The 18,669-nt window shown below is 43.6% G+C and overlaps 1 protein-coding gene across 2 annotated transcripts in view; it reads right to left on the bottom strand.

Moving 5' to 3' along the window:
• Window positions 1–8,704: 8,704 nt before the first annotated feature.
• The window catches only part of LOC311357540 (collagen alpha-6(VI) chain-like), a 38,309-nt gene continuing 28,344 nt past the window's right edge, over window positions 8,705–18,669 (bottom strand). The window contains exons 34-40 of one of the 2 annotated variants that reach the window (XM_084477517.1): window positions 17,907–18,397; window positions 16,879–16,975; window positions 15,270–15,953; window positions 12,838–12,919; window positions 10,621–10,721; window positions 10,006–10,053; window positions 8,705–9,044 (exon numbers count right to left, since the gene is read on the bottom strand). In XM_084477517.1, coding sequence (XP_084333643.1) covers window positions 9,007–9,044; window positions 10,006–10,053; window positions 10,621–10,721; window positions 12,838–12,919; window positions 15,270–15,953; window positions 16,879–16,975; window positions 17,907–18,397 — 1,541 coding nt within the window. In that variant the 3' untranslated portion in view covers window positions 8,705–9,006. The remainder of the gene's footprint in view (window positions 9,045–10,005; window positions 10,054–10,620; window positions 10,722–12,837; window positions 12,920–15,269; window positions 15,954–16,878; window positions 16,976–17,906; window positions 18,398–18,669) is intronic. The other variant, XM_084477518.1, reaches the window with a different exon arrangement.

The raw sequence follows: 18,669 nt of genomic DNA, 5'->3' as shown, positions 1-18,669 counted from the left end.
TTAACTCTTTTAAAGTTAGGGAGCAGAATTATAAGGTACATTTTTCACGTTATTCTAAGATAAATTATCCAGATTATTATTAATTATCCCTAAGTTAAGTCATCCGGATGGCCCAGCTGATGGCTGGAGAGGGGCCTAGACAGGCTGGACAGAGCTGCTATGGCTGGACTGGGGCCGGCTAGGCTCGCCAGAGCCCTAAAATATTCAGGGAATTAAACTAAAGTCCAGTGGAGATTAGCTCACGCCGAGCCATGAATCTGACGAGGTCTGACATTTCTCTGTTTCCATCTACATTACGACTATGCACAGGGCCATTCTGCTGGTAAGCAGCATCAGAAGGCATGTGGGAGTTGCCTGACTGTGTGTTCACACCAAACACGACGGCGCGACACGTTTCAATACAAAGTCAACATAGAGACGCGTATCGGGCGAAAAACCTGTCCCAGCACAAACCTGCAGAAAGATTTGATTACTGGCGCGACATTTTTCCCTGTCACGGGCGGGCACGTTCACGTGGATTTGCAGCGTGACAAGTTTCGCTGAAGTTGAAATATTTGAACTTTGCCGCGGCATTCGCGTGAGACAGCCAATCAGCGTTCACTCCCTGTGGGTAACGTGGGTGAAGTAACATAAAACAGCCAATCACCGTTCAACCGGCTGGGCCAACTGTTCCCTGCACTCCGCAGTGAACCGCAGCTTGGAGGAGAAAGTGATTGTTGCCGTTTGCGACTCCCGGAGCTCTTTATATAATATTATATGATATTATATATATATAATATAATATATACAATATATATAATATCACGGCACAAAGTGGTGTGCACCTCCGGATTATATTATTAACCCATAACCGACAGCCACCGACGTCTCTCCTTCTTCCACAACAGGTAAAGATACGCAATGGTGGTTATCTCGGCCATGGTTGATGAGAATTGTTGTGTGCCCGTGAGGCCACACGTTGACGTAGTACTGTACTAGTACTGTCATCATGTGGAAAATATCCAGATGTTGCATTGTTGAACTGCTGAGCTTCTGCGTCAGCAAAAAATGTACCAAAGGGCCTCAGAAAAAACAGGAACCTCCATACCCCTCTGCCTCTGATTAAAACTGAATATAACTGTATCATAACCACGCATGCGCCTGCCTTCGCACGCACAAGTCAGCTGGCGACTGGTATATATAGAGCGCACCCAGGACCTTCTCTGCAGCACTTCTTCTCCTGCCTTCTTTTGGTTTGAACTGGTTGCTGGGATACACAAATGCTTTTTTGCAATCCTGGCAAGATGAGGCAGCTCTGATGCATGGCCCCTCCACCACACCAGTGGATCATCCTCGGCTGGAATGGATGGCAGAGACATGTATGTATAGAGTGAAGGACTTCCTCCTTCACTCTATCTTCTTGGGTGGCTGGAACTGAACCCTTTTCAGATCTCTGCTGCCTTGTTGAGGTAATTTTTTTTAGCAACCCAGCCAGGCCTTTCCCTCAGTGTGATTCCAGTTGCCAGTCTGGGGTGAGATAATGAATGGTAAAGCTGATGTATGGTAGACCACCCCCTCTTTCACTGGTCCAGAGGTCAGTAGTTGCAGCAAAGAATTCACCCTGAGCCAAACTTTTCTTAACATCAGCTTTGACTGTGTTGTACATCTTTGGTATTTCATTCTTCGAAAAATAATTGCGTGAAGGCACTTTGTAAAGAGGCATGGCAACCTTCATCATCCTTAGAAAGCCAGGCCTCTCAACCATCCGGAAAGGCATCATGTCTTTTGCTATGCAATAGGCGATTGCTGCAGTCAGGTCTTGAGCATTTTTGGATGCAGGTGCATAAGCAGACTGTTTTTGGAATGCTTGCTCAAGTGTCTGTGTCACTGATGAGCCAGTAGCAGTACTTCGTTGCCCCACTGTCTGTCCTCTCTGTAAAAAAAATAATAATAATAACCATGTTATTATTGTTATTAATTATTATTATCATTAGGCTACCATTCATATCAATATATATACGATTTTGCCTATAGTTGTTTTTATTGCTAAATCAAAAAACGATTGGCTAGAAATTCATTATCTTACAGGGCAAATCGTGTTTCATGTTTTCAAAGATATGTGGTTCAGACCGTCACCGTGACTTAGTAAATTTAAGCTATCCAACTTCGATTCCAACGTCCATTTAATGATATATGGTAATATACACATAGTCACTGTCAACTAAAATTGTTTAAAAAAACTAAGTTTATGGCATTTTTTATGCCTTCAACTAGCCGTCAATAATGCCTTGTTTTCACCGCTGTTTTCACACTGTCTCATCGTGAATGAAACTTTAGCTGTTTAGCTTAGAATATTATCTGTTCTAGCAATCATCTAGCAAGCAGCTAGAGGCCGTCTTAATACATATGCTGGGCGCTGCACTTAGGCTTCTGTTAACATTATTGACAACTTGTTAATAAGTTAGACAGACGGATCATTGCATTCTCCCTCAACCCGAAGTCCCACCACACCATGCATTTCAGCTAAAACGTCAACGTTAACTTACCTTGCATTGGCTGTACAGTTGCGGGTGATGGTCACGGAGATGAGTCATTAGATTAGACGTGTTGCTGCCTTTAGCTGAAACTTTTTTTTTTGCACGTTCTGCAGACAGGATAATTCTTCTAGTTCCCAATTCTTATAGTACCCAAAATATGCCCATACTTCAGATTTCGTCCTCTTAGAAGGCTGATGGAGATCTTGAACGCTGTCGTCTCCTCCTTCCGCCATGATTCCAACTTCAAGAAAGTTAAAAACAATAACATCACGTGTAGGCTACACAGTGCACGGCAGAGACTCGGAGCGCTTCATCCGCGGAGACTCGGATGAAGCGCTGGGAAGGATTTAAGCACACGGTTTCCACACAGCGCGTGCGGTTATTCACCGCGATAATAATTTTATTTGAAATGAAAACGGTAATTGTTATTGACAAAAATTTTATCGCGGTTTACCGTTACATCCCTACTTGTATTTTTTATTGATAATTTGTATTGTTGATTGATAATTGCTTGTATGGTTTATTGTAACACTGCTCATGCAGTCTAAATAGACTCAATTGTTGACTCTAATAGATATGCAAAGACAGGAGCGTGTAGACCTCTTACGAGAAACCCTAATGATGATTTAATGTTTTAGACTCTTTTAATGTAATCATAATTTTCTGTAACATTGTGTAAAACTGTATTATGTATTAGACTCCGTTAACATTTAACCTCTTTCTCTTGACAATTCTTTTCTCTGTCATAGTGTAAACAAGTTTTTTGAATCTAAATAAAACCTCACTACGTTTTGTAGTAGGCGATTAAATGAGTTCCTCAGTGATTGATCCGGCTCCCCGGTAGGGGCCCGACCGACAGCCCGCAGCTCTCCCAGCCTTCCCACGATAGGTGAGTGGTGCATGACACAAACAGGGTTGATGGTGACTGGTCCGGAGAGTGAGGCAATATAAAGAGGTTCAGACTTGTTCCCCACTTCGTGGCCCATAGGGACTGAGGTGGTAAGAGACACCACAGAGTTCGATCGAAACCCGTGTAGCCTAAATTTAGCTTAACCTCGTAGGGGCTTAAACGAGTGACCTGTGTTGGCCACATAGACCAGAGTCTCCCTCCACCGAGCTTAGCCGAGGGCCTCTAACACGTACAAAGAGGGCCGGCACAGGTTAAGCCCCGGGGCCGAAGAGAAACCAGTATCGGGTACCCCCCTCCCAGACGTCAGGAGAGGTCTTCCCACCTAGTGCGACTGAAGGTTCTCACATAGCCCTCATACTATAAAAACCCATTATAAAACGGGGGGCCTAAATCAAGCGATCTGATTGGTTCCCAACCGTTGTATATTGAGCGTATACACACAGCTATGACGTTTACGTTCAGTTTACAGAGTTCAGTATCACTCCGCGCCTAACTTGAACTGTTGTTTATTTATATATAAAAGCGATAGCGTAGTTCACTGAAGCCTAAAAAACATGTTGATTGCTGGAGAGGGTGGAAATGTTGTAAAGCAATAGGCACACGGTCTATCGAGTTCACTCGAACTCGATAGTAGGCTAAATTGCCGGCGAACCAAGCTACCGTCTTTAGCCTAGCCTTCTCTCTGAAGGACGCTACAGTGTGTTGCATAGCAACCGCCGTACACTTTGCCGGCAGCCGGGAGGGACTACTTTTTTGTATTCGTTAAAAAAAATGCTTTTCCGACTATATAGCTTTTTCAAAATTGAGGGTGTCTATGACTTTCATTTCGCCATATTTACGTAACCGTTTTATAAAAGCAATAGATCACTTCAGTCAGTGATATACGGTCATTATACCACAGTGAAGGGGGTCGCCGCCCCTCCGCTGCGCGTCGGGACGGACAAGCGGACGAGCGTATACCACAGCCTGTCATGATCTATTGCTTAATTATAGGTTGGAACACTCGACAGAATGAATTGGCATAAAGCACCGTTCGATGTGCGACAAAATTCGCTGCACGACAAAGTTCGCCTGACATAACTGCACACATAACTGCACAGCGACAGATTTTGATTTGTCGCACAGCAAAACCTCTGCGACAGCGCGACCAGGCGAAAAATTTGTCTTTTGGTGTGAACGCACAGTGACAGTCTGTTATAAGCAATGCCGCTGTAGCCTTTGCCTAAGTGCTCAGTGTGGGGTATGGTTTGGTGCATATAATCAGTGTGATGTGGCACAAACTGATCTAAAAAGTCTCTCTTCATAGCCAGATGTTGGGTTGGGGCGTGCTGTGCATAGGGGGGTCTACAGCACTTTTGGGGGGGTATTATACCTGTGGGTGTGTAGCTTGGGTGGTAAGATGTGCTGGTGTGGTTGTAGGGTTAGGGTTAGGGTTGTGTGTGTGTGTGTGTGTGTGTGTGTGTGTGTCCAGCCCTCTCTTCATAGTGTTTATGGGAACTACAACAGCTGGTTCAGAAATTAGGGTCCGGTAGCCAATCACAATATAGATGCACTCTCAACACCCAATCACAAGCCAGATATAATCCTAACTATCAATCAAAATGCAGATTAATCCCTTCAAATACCACAATGGATTCATTCCTATTAACCAATTAAAACACAGATACAATACATTTGATTGTTTTTCATCCAATGTCTAGAGTCTTAACTATGTGGCTATAGCCACTAATTTGTCCAATAATACATATAATGGTAAATTGCAATTAAAAAATATTAATAATTCTTTCTTCTTCTTCTGTGTTCCTTAAAGGACAATTCCGGTATTTTGAACATTGAGCCCCCTGAGTCTTTTCGCTCGGTTCTCCATCTCAACAGTAGGGCTAGAACCGAGCGAAAAGACTACAACCAAACGTAAACAGCCCCCCTTCCATTTCCGGTCCGGTTTCCGTTTCAATGGGATTTACAAAATGCCAAATAAAACACGACAGAAACTGTATTTCCCTACAATACTTGATTTGGAACATCAACGCACACCACTTACCACTCAGTGAGTTGCACATTTCTGAAAATGAACGTTTAGGGTTGTTTTAAGGACAGGTTTGTGCATGCATGTAGCCAGCCATTCTGAAGCAGGCAGGGCGATTTCAAATGAGCCAAATACAAGAGACAGGACCAATAGTCAAAATGTCGGTGTCAACCACTCTATTTCAACCTAGACACCCCAGAAAGGGGGCTCAATGTTCAAATTACCGGTATTGTCCTTTAACATGAGAATTTAGCTTTGATGGTGAGACCTTTGATGATGAGATTGGCTAACCAATTACCGGTTAAAATCAGGCTGTTAATCTTCCAGTGTGGGCCCAGAAAAACAAGTGAGCCAACACTCGGACAATATATGTTGCTTTTGGAGAAAATAAATCTTCAAATTCACTGCTGAGCCAACTTTCTATCACTACATCAAGATAAATGCCTGTATTTCCTGCCAAGAATGAATGCAGCCGAGGTCGAATGGCGGTAATGTGTCCCGACTACGAAATCATAAACCCTTTCTAATCAGACTCATTTGTCTGCGAATGTTTAAGTGAATCAGATCAGCACATTTATCAAGCGGTTCTATAATGACGAACAAGTCAGCAGGGAAACGTACTTCCAAGTCAGGGAGTACGTGAGATTTTAAAATATACATATATTTAAAAAGTAGCATCCATGCAGAAATCCTTTAAAAATAATTATTTAATAGATATTTCAGGAAAATATAAGTATAAGTTTATAAAATGAATTTTATATTCTGTAGGCTATTCAATTACATTATCCTTAAAACCCAGAGTCTCCCCCATACCAGGATGTTTCGACAAAACCTGTCATATGCCACCTGGCATCACCTGTCAATCACTTGGATCAACGATGGAGTCGTGGTTGAAGCGTAGCAGCAATTCTTTTGAAAACACAGAGGGACAAAAGTGGCAAAGGAGGCCAAACCAAAAAAGCTTTGCGCTGGTTAGAGGGTACTTGGCTGAAAAAATATTTCACAGGGGGTACATCACTGAAAAAAGGTTGAGAACTACTGATCTAGAATATATCTTGTATGTCTGGCTGACGACAGTTGACTCTGAGCTGTACCTCAGCCCAGGTCCCAGGTCTCCTCTCCAGCTCCACAGCGTCAACATATCCAAGCCTCGCTCTTCTCTGGCCACTCATTAGCACCCCGCCCACCACAAGCACAAACAGCACACCGCAAAAGGAATGATACCTTTCTTTTTATTGACAATAACACTGGAGGGGCCTATCCAGCCCCTCCAGTGATTGTGTGAGTGACTGTTTATACCCACGGATTAGTGATTTGAGACCGCACAGACGCATGGTCAGATGGTAGGAGAAGCTTTCTGTAGGCCTTGGTGGGAACCTGAGATGATGTCCCTTGGACTGTTCTAACGTGAAACCCGTCACCCTCCCAACCGCCTCCTGCTCCTGGTTATGATTCCTCAAGAGAAGGGTTGTGGCCCTGAGTGTTAAAGCCCATGTTGCAGGTTAACCGGAAGTTTCGATTAACAGGTACATAAAGCACTCAAAATAAGTATATCATTAATGAAATGTCTCCAAAGTAGTGTTAAAGTCCAGTTTTTGTCGTTTTTGGTAGTAACGGATGTTTTCTTCCGTAACTTGGTGATGACGTCACGTTGGGGCGACGTGGTGGAAGGAAGCCTCAGCCTAGTACTAGAACTAGGGCGTCTGGGATGAGGAAGAGGTGGCAAGAACCACAAATTACATGTATGATGGCCCACAACCGTATAATTTCGAACCTGTCAGACGTGAGAGGGCGAAAGAGGAATTGCCGAGAACTGATTAAATGCATGGTCAGAGAATTGGTGTAGTGTTGCTATCATTTAGCAACGCAGCAACGAGCGCTGGAGCTAGTCTATGAACAGCAGTGCACACAATAACAACACTTGTTTTTACTGTCAGTGAATAGCAGCGAGTGAAAGTCAACGTTTTCTTTATATCTAGTGACAGTGATTATGTTGTTAGTTCAGATACGTACCGGTACTTAGTCAGAAGATCTAGAAATAGAAGGCATAATGCTAGCTATGGGCTAACTTGCCAGTCCCACCTGTGAAATCCCCCCCCCAGATATTCCATAATTAAATCTTCCCCCCGACATTGTAAACACATTTCCGATTAGTGTGCGTGCGAAATACCCGTCAATATTCGTGGGTCCCTATCTCCCGATTGTTGTGCAATAACGATCTACATTCCTCAATATGCAGTAGGCCTATAACATTACAATATTTCATTGATGCAAGCCAAGACAATCAGTCTATAGCCTACATGACAACACACACGCGCACACTTAACAATTTTGATAAACCGATATGCTATAGTATTACTAAAGCAACACGGAGGCTAAAGTTGTTTGGATGCATGTTGTTTTATAACAAGGAGAGGTAAAGTTGTGCATTACAATGCAAACACGACAATAATTGGCATCAATCTGGCGCATTTAGAAGAGCAATCAACTGAATAAATGCCAGGTATATAGCCTATTAGACACACAATCAGTGAACTTGCAAATGAGAGCCTGCAGTATGACCGATCGTGTGACATTATTTAACCATCCATCTACAGCAAATACGATCAGACAGATACATCATTGACACACATACACAAAGCACATTTATCCAATCCGGCGGATGCTGACAGCCCACAACGAGCCAAACATCACCACGGCGGGTGTGCTCTCTCTCGCTCTTGTGTACACAATCACTCCAACTTCTCCAACTCCAAGGCTAGGCTGCTTCACTAAGACCACAACCAACCACAACTAACCATGCAGTAGTGCGAAGCCACAGGACTGGCTGGCTCCGCTTGGCAAAAAATATTTATATATAACATATAACATATATATCTATATCCAACGCATGTGTCTAGTTTTAATTTGATGTATTTTGTGTATGTCCAGTCAGACTTGTCTCCCTTGTTCTGTGTGGTCTGGTAGCCTACTGTCCTGTGAGCCGAATCACCAAAATGAAGTCCCGACGATTTGTGTCGTTTGGCAATAATAAATACTTGAATAGACTATCTATCTAGGCTATCTATATATATATATATATATATATATATCTATGTATTTATATATTTATCTGTATAACCTGCTGAACACTCTTACTAGTCTCTACTCTCAAGGGGCTCAATGGGGCTTTGGTCTGTCGTCTCCCCAACGTGACGTCATGCAATGCATTGTGGGGGAAATGAGAATCAATTGCAAACCACTAAAATCTTTTCATTTTTTTATTCTGTTTTGTGATACCCAACAACATTAGATACAAAGGATAACCGTTTAAATGTTTATTACCAACAAGCAAATTGCACAAATTGGTTGGAAAATTAACCCTGCAACACAGACTTTAAGTGTCTAGTTAAGTTAAGGGTACATTATGGGTGTTCCTGAGCCTGGGGGGGGGGGGGAGAACCTCAGACAGAGGTTCTCACAGTCCTCCTGCGTCTTGAAGCAATTGCTGTTCCCGCCACAGCCGCCGTACCAGAAGCGAGTGCACTCGCTCTACTCCAAGTCAAAGGACCAACTCATTGTGTAGTTCTGACACGGACCCACTTCCTGTCATCTAGAGAAGAGAGAGAGAGAGAGAGAGAGGACAGAGATAAGGAGACAGAGATAGGAGGAGGAGTAAAAGGGAGGGAGAGGAATTGAGAGGCAGGGACACAGAGGAATTTAGATAGGAGAGAGATATATAGAGATTCCAGGAGTGTAGGGAGTGAGAGGAGCAGAGAGGGGATGTTACCAATGTAGAATACCAAAAGTTAAATAAAGTAAACGAACAGGGCATCAATCAGGAACACACTAAAAACAAAATATATTACTGTGTCTAAGATAATGTTTGGGGATGATTCAGTGAAGGGGTGTTCAGGTTGTTGTAGAGTGTGGAACCTTTTTGACATCAAGGGCTGTATAAATTTTTGTAACTTGTTTCGGGGGCCGCACTTTTTTTAGGCCTATAAAAAAAACTCACCACATAACTTGCATGCAGAATGTTTTCTCTCTCTAAATTTGGTCTGGTGAAAGCTGCTTGTTTGGCACCAAAACTTTGCTAAAGTGTGTTTATTTTGTCCTTGCATAACTGGACGTTCCAGATGGGTCTTTTTCATTACAGCGAGCGATTATCCACACACAAGGCAAACTGGCCTGCCCTTTACTTCAAAGAAGTAATCATCAGTCCATTTTTCTTGGAAAACACGAGATTCATTATCAACCTTTCGTTTCATGCCGGATGCCGTGCTAGCCGTTAATGGTTAGATTTAGAAATGACACTGCGACTTGTTTAGGCTACCCCAATGTGACCCTCAACATTCCAAAGTAAACAAAAAGGAAATTAACCTTTTTCTCTTATATGCTTTGTTAACATTTTATTTAATAAAAATTAACAAAAAATGTATTTTTTGCCCTTGCCTCTGTGGGCTGGATGAAAGGCTTTGGCGGGCTGTATCCGGCCTGCGGGCAGTACGTTCCCCACCCCTGGTCTAAGGTATAAGATTGTGTTGTGTTTGGTAGATGAACGAGAGTTTTACCCTTTTTGGGAGTCTTGCTTTGACTCGGTCCCTGCAGGGAGGAATCAACTGTCAAACACAACAGAAAACAGAAGCATACGAACAGCAAAGAAAATCATTAGTGACCCTTCATCACTATTAGCTAAACACTATAAAGTACTGTTTATGAATTAGGAAAATCCCGGGTCATAGTGCAGCTGGTGGTAAAACTAACAGCTAATGAAGTTCCTGTAATTGAGCAACAGGAAGACTAAGCAAATATTAAATATTAATCAAGGTTAGGGTGAGGTAACGAAAAATACATTATTATGTATGTATTTTTTGATAAATATCTAGTTGAAATTGTTGCAGCTCCATATCTTCTGGATGGTCTCGATCAAAGATTACGTTTTAGATTAATATAAATGCAACACATTGCACGTTGATTTTCATTAATATTGATTAAAACAATGATCAAGACAAATATATTATATATGAATTATAGAATGATTATAATGAACCACAAAACAGTTGTGGACCCTTGTGGAGCTAAGTGTGTCAAATCAATCCGAGGTGAACAAATCTATCTTAAGAAAGTAACAAACAACCTTAATAAATCTAACTGTGACTTTAGAAATGATATAGCTAGCTAGCTACCTCCCCCTGCTCCAGACCCCACTAGGTCCAGCAGTGTTTCAGTCCTTGTTCTGGTCAGCATCTCAAACTGCTCCTGCTCATTGATACTCACTTGCCCCTGGCTACACACACACACACACACACACACACACACACACACACACACACACACACACACACAGTTTAATTACAATCACATTAATATTTAGTTTAACTACAACTAAAATAAAGTCCAGAAAAAAGGGGAACAAGGATTAGACAAAGCACTGAAACTTGCAAAAGAATTTCCACAATATCAAGCCATCATGTAGCAGGGTCCAGAAGTACAACAAGATATCAGCCAACCCCCCCAAGCCAACCCCCACATCAGTAAAACAACAAAACAGGAGGAAAGCCTGGAACAGGAACCATCTGAGAATCCCAATGTGCAAGAAAGACAAAACAAAATCGATATAAGGCACCAGTATTAACAAAAAAGCATGACACAAGACAAAAATAACACAAAGAATCACACAGAGGAAAAGAGGGAGCCGGCCCCGAGATGAGGGGATGCGGGAGAGCTTTCTTGTTTGTCGGTTTGGGGAAATGAAGCCAAAGTCAACAGAAGCATGGTTCAGGCCTGAGTAAGGAGTACAAAGCCCTCAGAGGGACATTCATCTGAAAGAAGCAGAACTTTGTTCTAATAGATGGAAGCTGTATGGACTGAGAACACATGTTTGATAACGTCAGAAGAACTTTTAAAGCATGAAGAATCAGAACTTATGAATCATTCGTCTTGATGATACTTTTTCCTGGACAGGATGGTTTCCTTATTTTCACTTGAAATTAGATCTTGACTACTCATCGTACTCATTACAATCAAGATCATTACAATTTGGGGTGTGCAATATGACGATATTAGATCGTGAACGATTAAAATGTCTCAAATGTCTCCGCAATCTGCCTTTACAGAGAGATTGTTAGTATCGTGCTGCAGTGCACATTAGGCCTGTCACTTTTTATTAGATATTCGAATATGCATTCAAATATGACGTGACATATCCGTATTCAAATATATTTAATCGATATATAAAGTGCCATGTTGTGTGTTTTTTACAGTGGTTTTTACATTTTATTTTATTGTTTGCCATCTCATCCATTCGCGGGCGCGCTAATCAAGCGTTTAACATATCCTGATTCGAAAATGGATAACGCACGGAGCAGCTAGCCTGAGAGGTAAATTGCGACCCCAAGTCATCCCCGCTGACAGCAACACGCTGTATTGGTGGAGAGACACGGGCTGCCACAAATACCTGCTTCTCTCAACATAGACGTGCAAATCCCTGTGTGTGCCAGGCACGTCTGTGCGCTCCCAACAGTCCTTACAGTTCTCCGCTGAATACATTGCTTGATATTTGATATCCATTCGAACTTGATTTTTCTCAAAAGTGACAGCCCTGGTGCACATTCAATCAGTTGCAGTTCTATGGATCATACACGCATCCAAAGTTGTTTTCTACCAAATCTTAAATCACACAATTTGCTAGTCTGTTACACGCCTTACACACCAATAAACCAATAATAGCAGTAGGTAGTGCCTTGGATATAATCCCCTCCCCTTTTTTATTTGGCAGCGTAGCGGCATGGATGAAAGAAAGCACCCGAAAAAGTATGCTGACAGTCAAACAGTACCTGTTCAGTAACTTGCAAAATAGTCTTAAAAACCAACATGATAAAGAATCGTGATAAGATTGTGGATCGTGATCCTGCCTGAAAAAAATTGTGATATGATATTTTTGCCATATCGCCCACCCCTAATTACAATATTGTCATTGTTGATGTTATAGAAACTACCTCTTCTACAGATATAATGGGTGCCAAGGTTTAGAACGCAAATGGCCTCCATTGGGTCTTGGCTCTATGGTCTATCTAGGACAAATGACTTGGAAACTACATCTGGATTTGTGTCCTAAAGGAGAGTCGAGTTACTTCAATCAAGGGAACGTTCAGACAAAAGCATTATGATTCTCTGTTCCATACTGTTCTTCGGAATGTTCGGAGTGAGATGTAAACCAGACAGACACAGCAAGTTGTGGCTGTGATTAACGTCTGTGATTAAGTCCAGACTCAGTTCATATTCCTGTCCCCATTAAACCTGACAGCCTGTGATTGAATAGAACATTTGACATTTAATCATTTGGCTGCTATTGTCATATAGCTAGCTACAGATTTGTAATTTATTGTGAGCTACATGCATACCCGTTTATGACATGGTCCTGTTGGTTGTGGATCAGGTCACATGACTTCTTCAGAGCGACTGGTGGATAAGTGTTCAGCCCCGCTGCAGAAAACACACATACAGCCGTGACCTTTTGAACTGCAGTACACTTTAGGCTTTACTGTGTCTTCATCCCACTATGCTTAAATCATTCAATCCAATATAATATTACATAGTGAAAACAAAACCAATATGATATATTATATATGTAATATAACATTATATTATGTACATCATTTACCATTAAGGACTGAGAGGAGCGTGGCCTTCTTCTTAATCTGATCTGGTCTAATCTTGTATAATCCATTGAATCTAAGTATAATCTAATCTGGATAATTTAGTGTTGGTGACCAAGAGGTAAATCCTGAAGTGCTGATGAGTGTTGCTTCATAATATAATGTGATTAGGGATGCACGTTAACTTTTTTTTTAAACCGATACCGATAACCGATAACTTTCAGCTCCTAAAGGCCGATACCGATAACCGTTAACACACACACATATACATATATATGATCATGACCCAAGATCAGGACATTAATACTATGAACAAACCAAAAAACCTTAGGGTTTTTAATCACACTTGATGCCCGATATGCGGACATCGGTGTCACTCAGACATCAGTAGAATCAACGGGGGGTTTAGGGCGGCGGGCTTGCAAGGGGCGAGATATGACGTAGGGTCGAGGTTCACAGTACGGCCCCTGTCACTCAGGTGTGTTGTGGTCTGACCGCAGCAACGGAGGCAGAATAGGCAGAACTCATCGCGATCATCTTAAATGTGGCTGCTGCGATGCATCATATATTCCGTTGCATCCACAACATCCGCATCAATCGATAAAAGATAAGAGAGTTACAGACAAATAGAAGAAACAACAAAGAAAAAAGGCGTCGCGAACGGCTGCGTTACCAGAGAAAGAGAGCGTCTTTTTTTGCAAGGAGAGCGAGCAGTAGCGTGTGTCAGTTTAGTGAAGTAATGAACGAGTCTGGTTGTGTCTGTGCAAACGTGTACTGTAAAGTTAGTGAAACTAAGAATAAAGTACCCAGCCTGCCAATAATCGGTGGCCGCTTCATTCCGACCATATTCCGATCTATTATCAGACCCACTGCCGGTCAAAGGGAAGGGTGGTACCCCCGAGAGAACAGCAACGTCTCCACAGGGAACGTCTCCCCTGTGCTCTTGACTACGGTCTGGGAGCCGACAGCAGGAAAGGTGTAACATAATAATAACAAATGATAATAAAAAAAACATTTTCTATATACTGTGGCAACCCGGCCCGGTCCCAATCAACGCAATGCAGAGCACCTGAGGAAGCCTGCTTAAAAGGCTGGCTTCCACGTTCATTCAGGGCTCTCTCGTGGCTGGGTGGACGGAGAGTCCAGCCGTTGTGGCTGCGCCACACAACCATCTTTTTGTTCTTTTTGTAAAAGAGACTTTATGTTTGATTAAACGAGCCTATGTGGCGTAACACCCAATCGAGTTGCGTGCTGGTTTTGAGTAAAGCGGGTTCACTCCCCGAGGCGGGTTGCCACAATACGCGTGCAGCTGTGAACTCATGTATTGTAATTGAAGGTATGATGTGTACTTTTAGGGTTACGATAAGACCTTTCATTTAGCGTTAGTGGGAGCGGGGCACTGAAATGATATAGGCTATGTTATCAGGGCTATTCGTCATGATATCAGTCTTATCGGAATGATGTAATCATTTCTGTTATCGGCCCTACTACTACTATAATGGAGTATATCCAGGGCCGACGGACTGCGGGTGTAAGGGGGACAGGCTTGGGGGGGCCCAAGGCAGAGGGGGGGCCCATGGGAAATTTGAAAAAAAAAAAGATATATATATACTGTATATAATTATTATTTTGATTGTTGTTCAAATGGTTTAATAACGTAACTAAATGTCATGCGGCAATATGTCACAGCCACAGTTAAATAAATTAAAAAATAAATAAATAAGTCTGGCTCTCAGAAGAGAAAGGTGAAGAAAAACAGGGAAGGAAGACAAAATTGAGGAAGTCAGGTTCTGACCAACTTATTTTCTAAGAAAGGTGAGCACAAACGTTTAAACACACAAGATGAAACCTTTCTTAACTCTGTTATCGTTGCTAAAGCGAACAGAGACAACCCAAAGCAAGAGCAGACAATAGGCTACACTTTCAAATGATGAGGCCTTGGTTATTAAGGTAAAGGATAAATAAAGTGTACGGTAGGCTAATAATGCAACAGCAGGCTACTGATTTAAAGCAACCTAATATAAAATTAATACTAAGCAGTTATTAGGCTACCGCCTGCTAGTAAAAAAGTATTTTTTTTAGCGGGGGGGGGGGGGGCGGGGGGGTCCCATCAGGACTTCTTGTATATAGGGCCCAGAGTTTGGTGCTACGCCCCTGATCTAATGTCGATGATTTACCGTTGAGTACGGAGAGGAAGCTCCTGATGAAGCGCTGGGCATAGCCCTGCTCCTCGGCCCTCAGCTGGCCCAGGCAGATGAGGTGCTGCTCCAGAGGGCTGCTGGCCAGCTCTGACACCTGAGCCTGGCTGTAGCGCTCCCCCAGGGCCACCACGAACACGGCCACCCCCTGGCACTTGGCCTCCCTAGCCACCTGGCGAAGCTTGGCCTGGTCCCAGCTGGGGGTCGCGGCCCCCACCACCACCAGCAGCACCTTGTTCTTCCTGGGGCTGCTGGCCCTCAGCAGCACCTCCTTCAGGGCGTACTCCAGGGTGTGGCCCAGGGCCGAGGGGCCCCCCTGCTGCACCATCTTCTCCACCACGTGGCTCTTCATCTGGCTCTTACCCTGGAAGGTCTGCAGACCAAACTCTAACTTGGCGGCCTGCTGACCCGGACCAGGAGCCTGGGAGTGGAGTGAGCCGCTCTGCTGGACCAGGGCCACGCGGGCCTGGCCGTCGGCGCGGCCCGGCTGACGGCTGACGGCCACCTGCTCCACCACGGAGCCAAGCAGCGCCTGGAGACCCGAGTAATGGTCAGCCTGGACCTGCCTGGAGCCGTCCACCACCAGGGCCAGGTCCACATCCAGGACCTGGGGCTCGGGGGTCTCCCGAATACTGACGCAGTCGGACAGAGGCCTGCAGGGCTCTGAGGAGGGGGCGGGATTTGTTATTTTAATTGATATGATGGTAATTTATTTTCTTTTTTTCTTCTTTTTTTTAAATTATCTTTGGAGTCACATTTATATACACAGTTTACAATCATCATGGATATACGCTGCTCCATCCCTTTTTTTTTAAAAATATATATATAGACAAAAGAACAAACAGAACAAGGGGTGTTTTCAGTTTCAAAAATAAAAAAATAAAAATAAAAAGTACAGCAGGGGTTACTGTATATATAAAGAAAAACAAGACACAACTTTTTCTAAACCCAAAGACAACAGAATCAGACAAAAGAAGGTTGTTTCTGGGAGATATATCTCTTCCACTTTTCCCATATTATTTCAAATTTGCTCTGCTGGAGCCTCACAGAGAACGTTATTCTTTCCATTACAAAAATATCATGGATTATATCATACCAGTCTTCTAACGATGGGATGTCAGGTTTTAGCCATTTCCTTGTGATTGCTTTCCTGGCAGCTATACTAAGAATTCCAAAAAGGTATTTTGTTTGATAATTAGTAGAAATTGAATGAAGTAAACCAAAAAGTAATTTGTCCCAATTAAAAATATTTTTTGTCTCAAATACAGATTCTAGCTCTGTGTGGATCTTCTGCCAGAAAGTGAGGGGTAATTTATTTTCATATTCCTTTTTGATCTGTAATCATACCCGTATGACTCGTTTGATCTGTAATCCTTTCAGCAAAATTATCAGTTGATTCAACTAAAGTGCAAATATTGTGTGTCCTAAAGGGTAGAGGACCATAAGATACTAAACCATCACTCAACTTCTGACTCCTTTTTCATCAGAGCTCTTGACATTTCATTTTACTGCTCCTTGTATGTTCCTGAACATAAAAGATAGACCTTTGCATTTTTGTCTTAGCGTAGTTCTGACCTCTGCTGCTTACCGTAGCAGATGACGCAGCTTTTGATCATCCGCAGATCGTTGGCGAGGTTCTGCGAGCGGCCAAGCAACAGGAAGACAGAGTTGCCTGTGTCGTCAGCCTGAAACACAGGGGTCATGACTCCAGTTTGAACTCCAGTTTTACGTTAAAACTGTTTTTTCTTTGAATATTCAAAAGCCTTTTCCAGAGAGTTTATATTCAAAGGCAGGAGCAGGATAGACTAGTGCAGTGTTGAGACAGGCACTCCCAAAAAAGTCTGACATGCATATGAAGAAGTTGGCGTCATAGGAATTTTCTCTGGTAAAAATTAAATCACAGGAATACACACAAAGAACACTCATATCAGACTAAAAACATATTTTGAGGAGTTGTTTTGTCATCCAATGTTCCTTTTATCCTCCCCCTTTCTTTATGAGTTATTTTATGGGGGATGGTTGCGCGCAGACAGGATTGTTGACCGGGGGGGGGGGGGGGGGGGGGTGAATAGATAATACGGGGCCGCCGTCGCGACGGAGGAGCCGCATGATCCCGACAAGCATGCCGCTCCGTGATTGGTCAGCCCAAACGGCCCACGAGAGGCCGCGGCCCTTCTGGCATCTGCCCAAATGCCAGACCGTCCAGTCCGTCACTGAATGCAAGCATTTTACGGTAAAGTATGACTCGTCAAATGAATTCTCAACGCATGACTTGCCAAGTAAAGACAGAAACCAGAGTCCTGGAGCGGCCGACAGACAGAGGTCACTGGGAAGCCCAAAGGCTGAATAGAGATTTTAGTTTTGTGTAGATCACTTATTAGGTTTTCAGGGTTCATATATTGATTTTAAATTTAAAAAGGTAGGCTGGACTTTGAGTCTTTGAAGAGTACCACCAAGCAGGTGTTGTTCCATGATACTATTTAATAATTTGGCGGTTTAACAAAAAAGAGCAGAGAGGTTGACTTTGACTTCTAATAAAGGCCCCGGAGTAAGATAAACCCAACGCTTTAGGGCTGTGAGTCCAGCGGGAGCCTATCCTAGGAGAGGGACTTTTACCTGGAAGGCCTTCTGGATTTTGGTGCTCTGCCGGAGCGCCACTACCGCCGGCATGATGTTGAGGGCGCGGTACTCCAGCATGGCGGTAACGATGTCCTCACTGTCCTGCGCCGGCCCTTGGCTGAAGAACACCGCCACCTTCCTCACCCTCACGCCCTGCCGCACGCGCTTCAACACGTTGTTGCCCACGTAGCGCATGGCGGCGCCCAGATGCCGTCGGTTGGCCGTGCGCTCCAGGGCGATGTTCTGCACCGCCTCGATCAGCTGCCTCTTGCGGTGGTAGTCGTGGAAACGGATAAGTTGTTTGGTGTGGGCGCTGTAGCCCACCACGGCCACGCGCGCCCCCGTGGGGCAGTTGCTCTCGGAGATGGAGACGTCCTCCAGCAGCGCCAGCAGGGACGAGCGCATCCTCTGGAAGGCGGCGGGCGTGACGTCCTCCGACATGTCCAGGCCGAACACCAGCTCTGTGGGGTAGGCCGGGCACGAGGGGCCTGGGGGGAGCAGAACCAAGAACCTCTATAGTGTAGTCATGTTTACCCTCTCCTATGTTTACATTTCATTTCCACTGCTCATTTTATGTATGTTTATGTATATATATATACATATAAAAAAAATTCTCTGAGGTCTCTGCATACTTTTTTTAAATAATATTCATCACAGAACATCTCAACCAAAAGAGAGGCTGTCACTTCTCCAGAGAACTGGCTGACACATTTACCTTAAAGGAGGTTAAGATCGAGTCGTATCAGTGAGGCAGGATCAC

The sequence above is a fragment of the Micromesistius poutassou genome (genome assembly GCF_964030765.1).
Source record: "Micromesistius poutassou genome assembly, chromosome: 13".
In the NCBI taxonomy this organism is placed as follows: Eukaryota; Metazoa; Chordata; class Actinopteri; order Gadiformes; family Gadidae; genus Micromesistius; species Micromesistius poutassou.
Note: the sequence above shows the minus strand (reverse complement) of the source record. Positions and strands in the feature narration are given on the sequence as shown.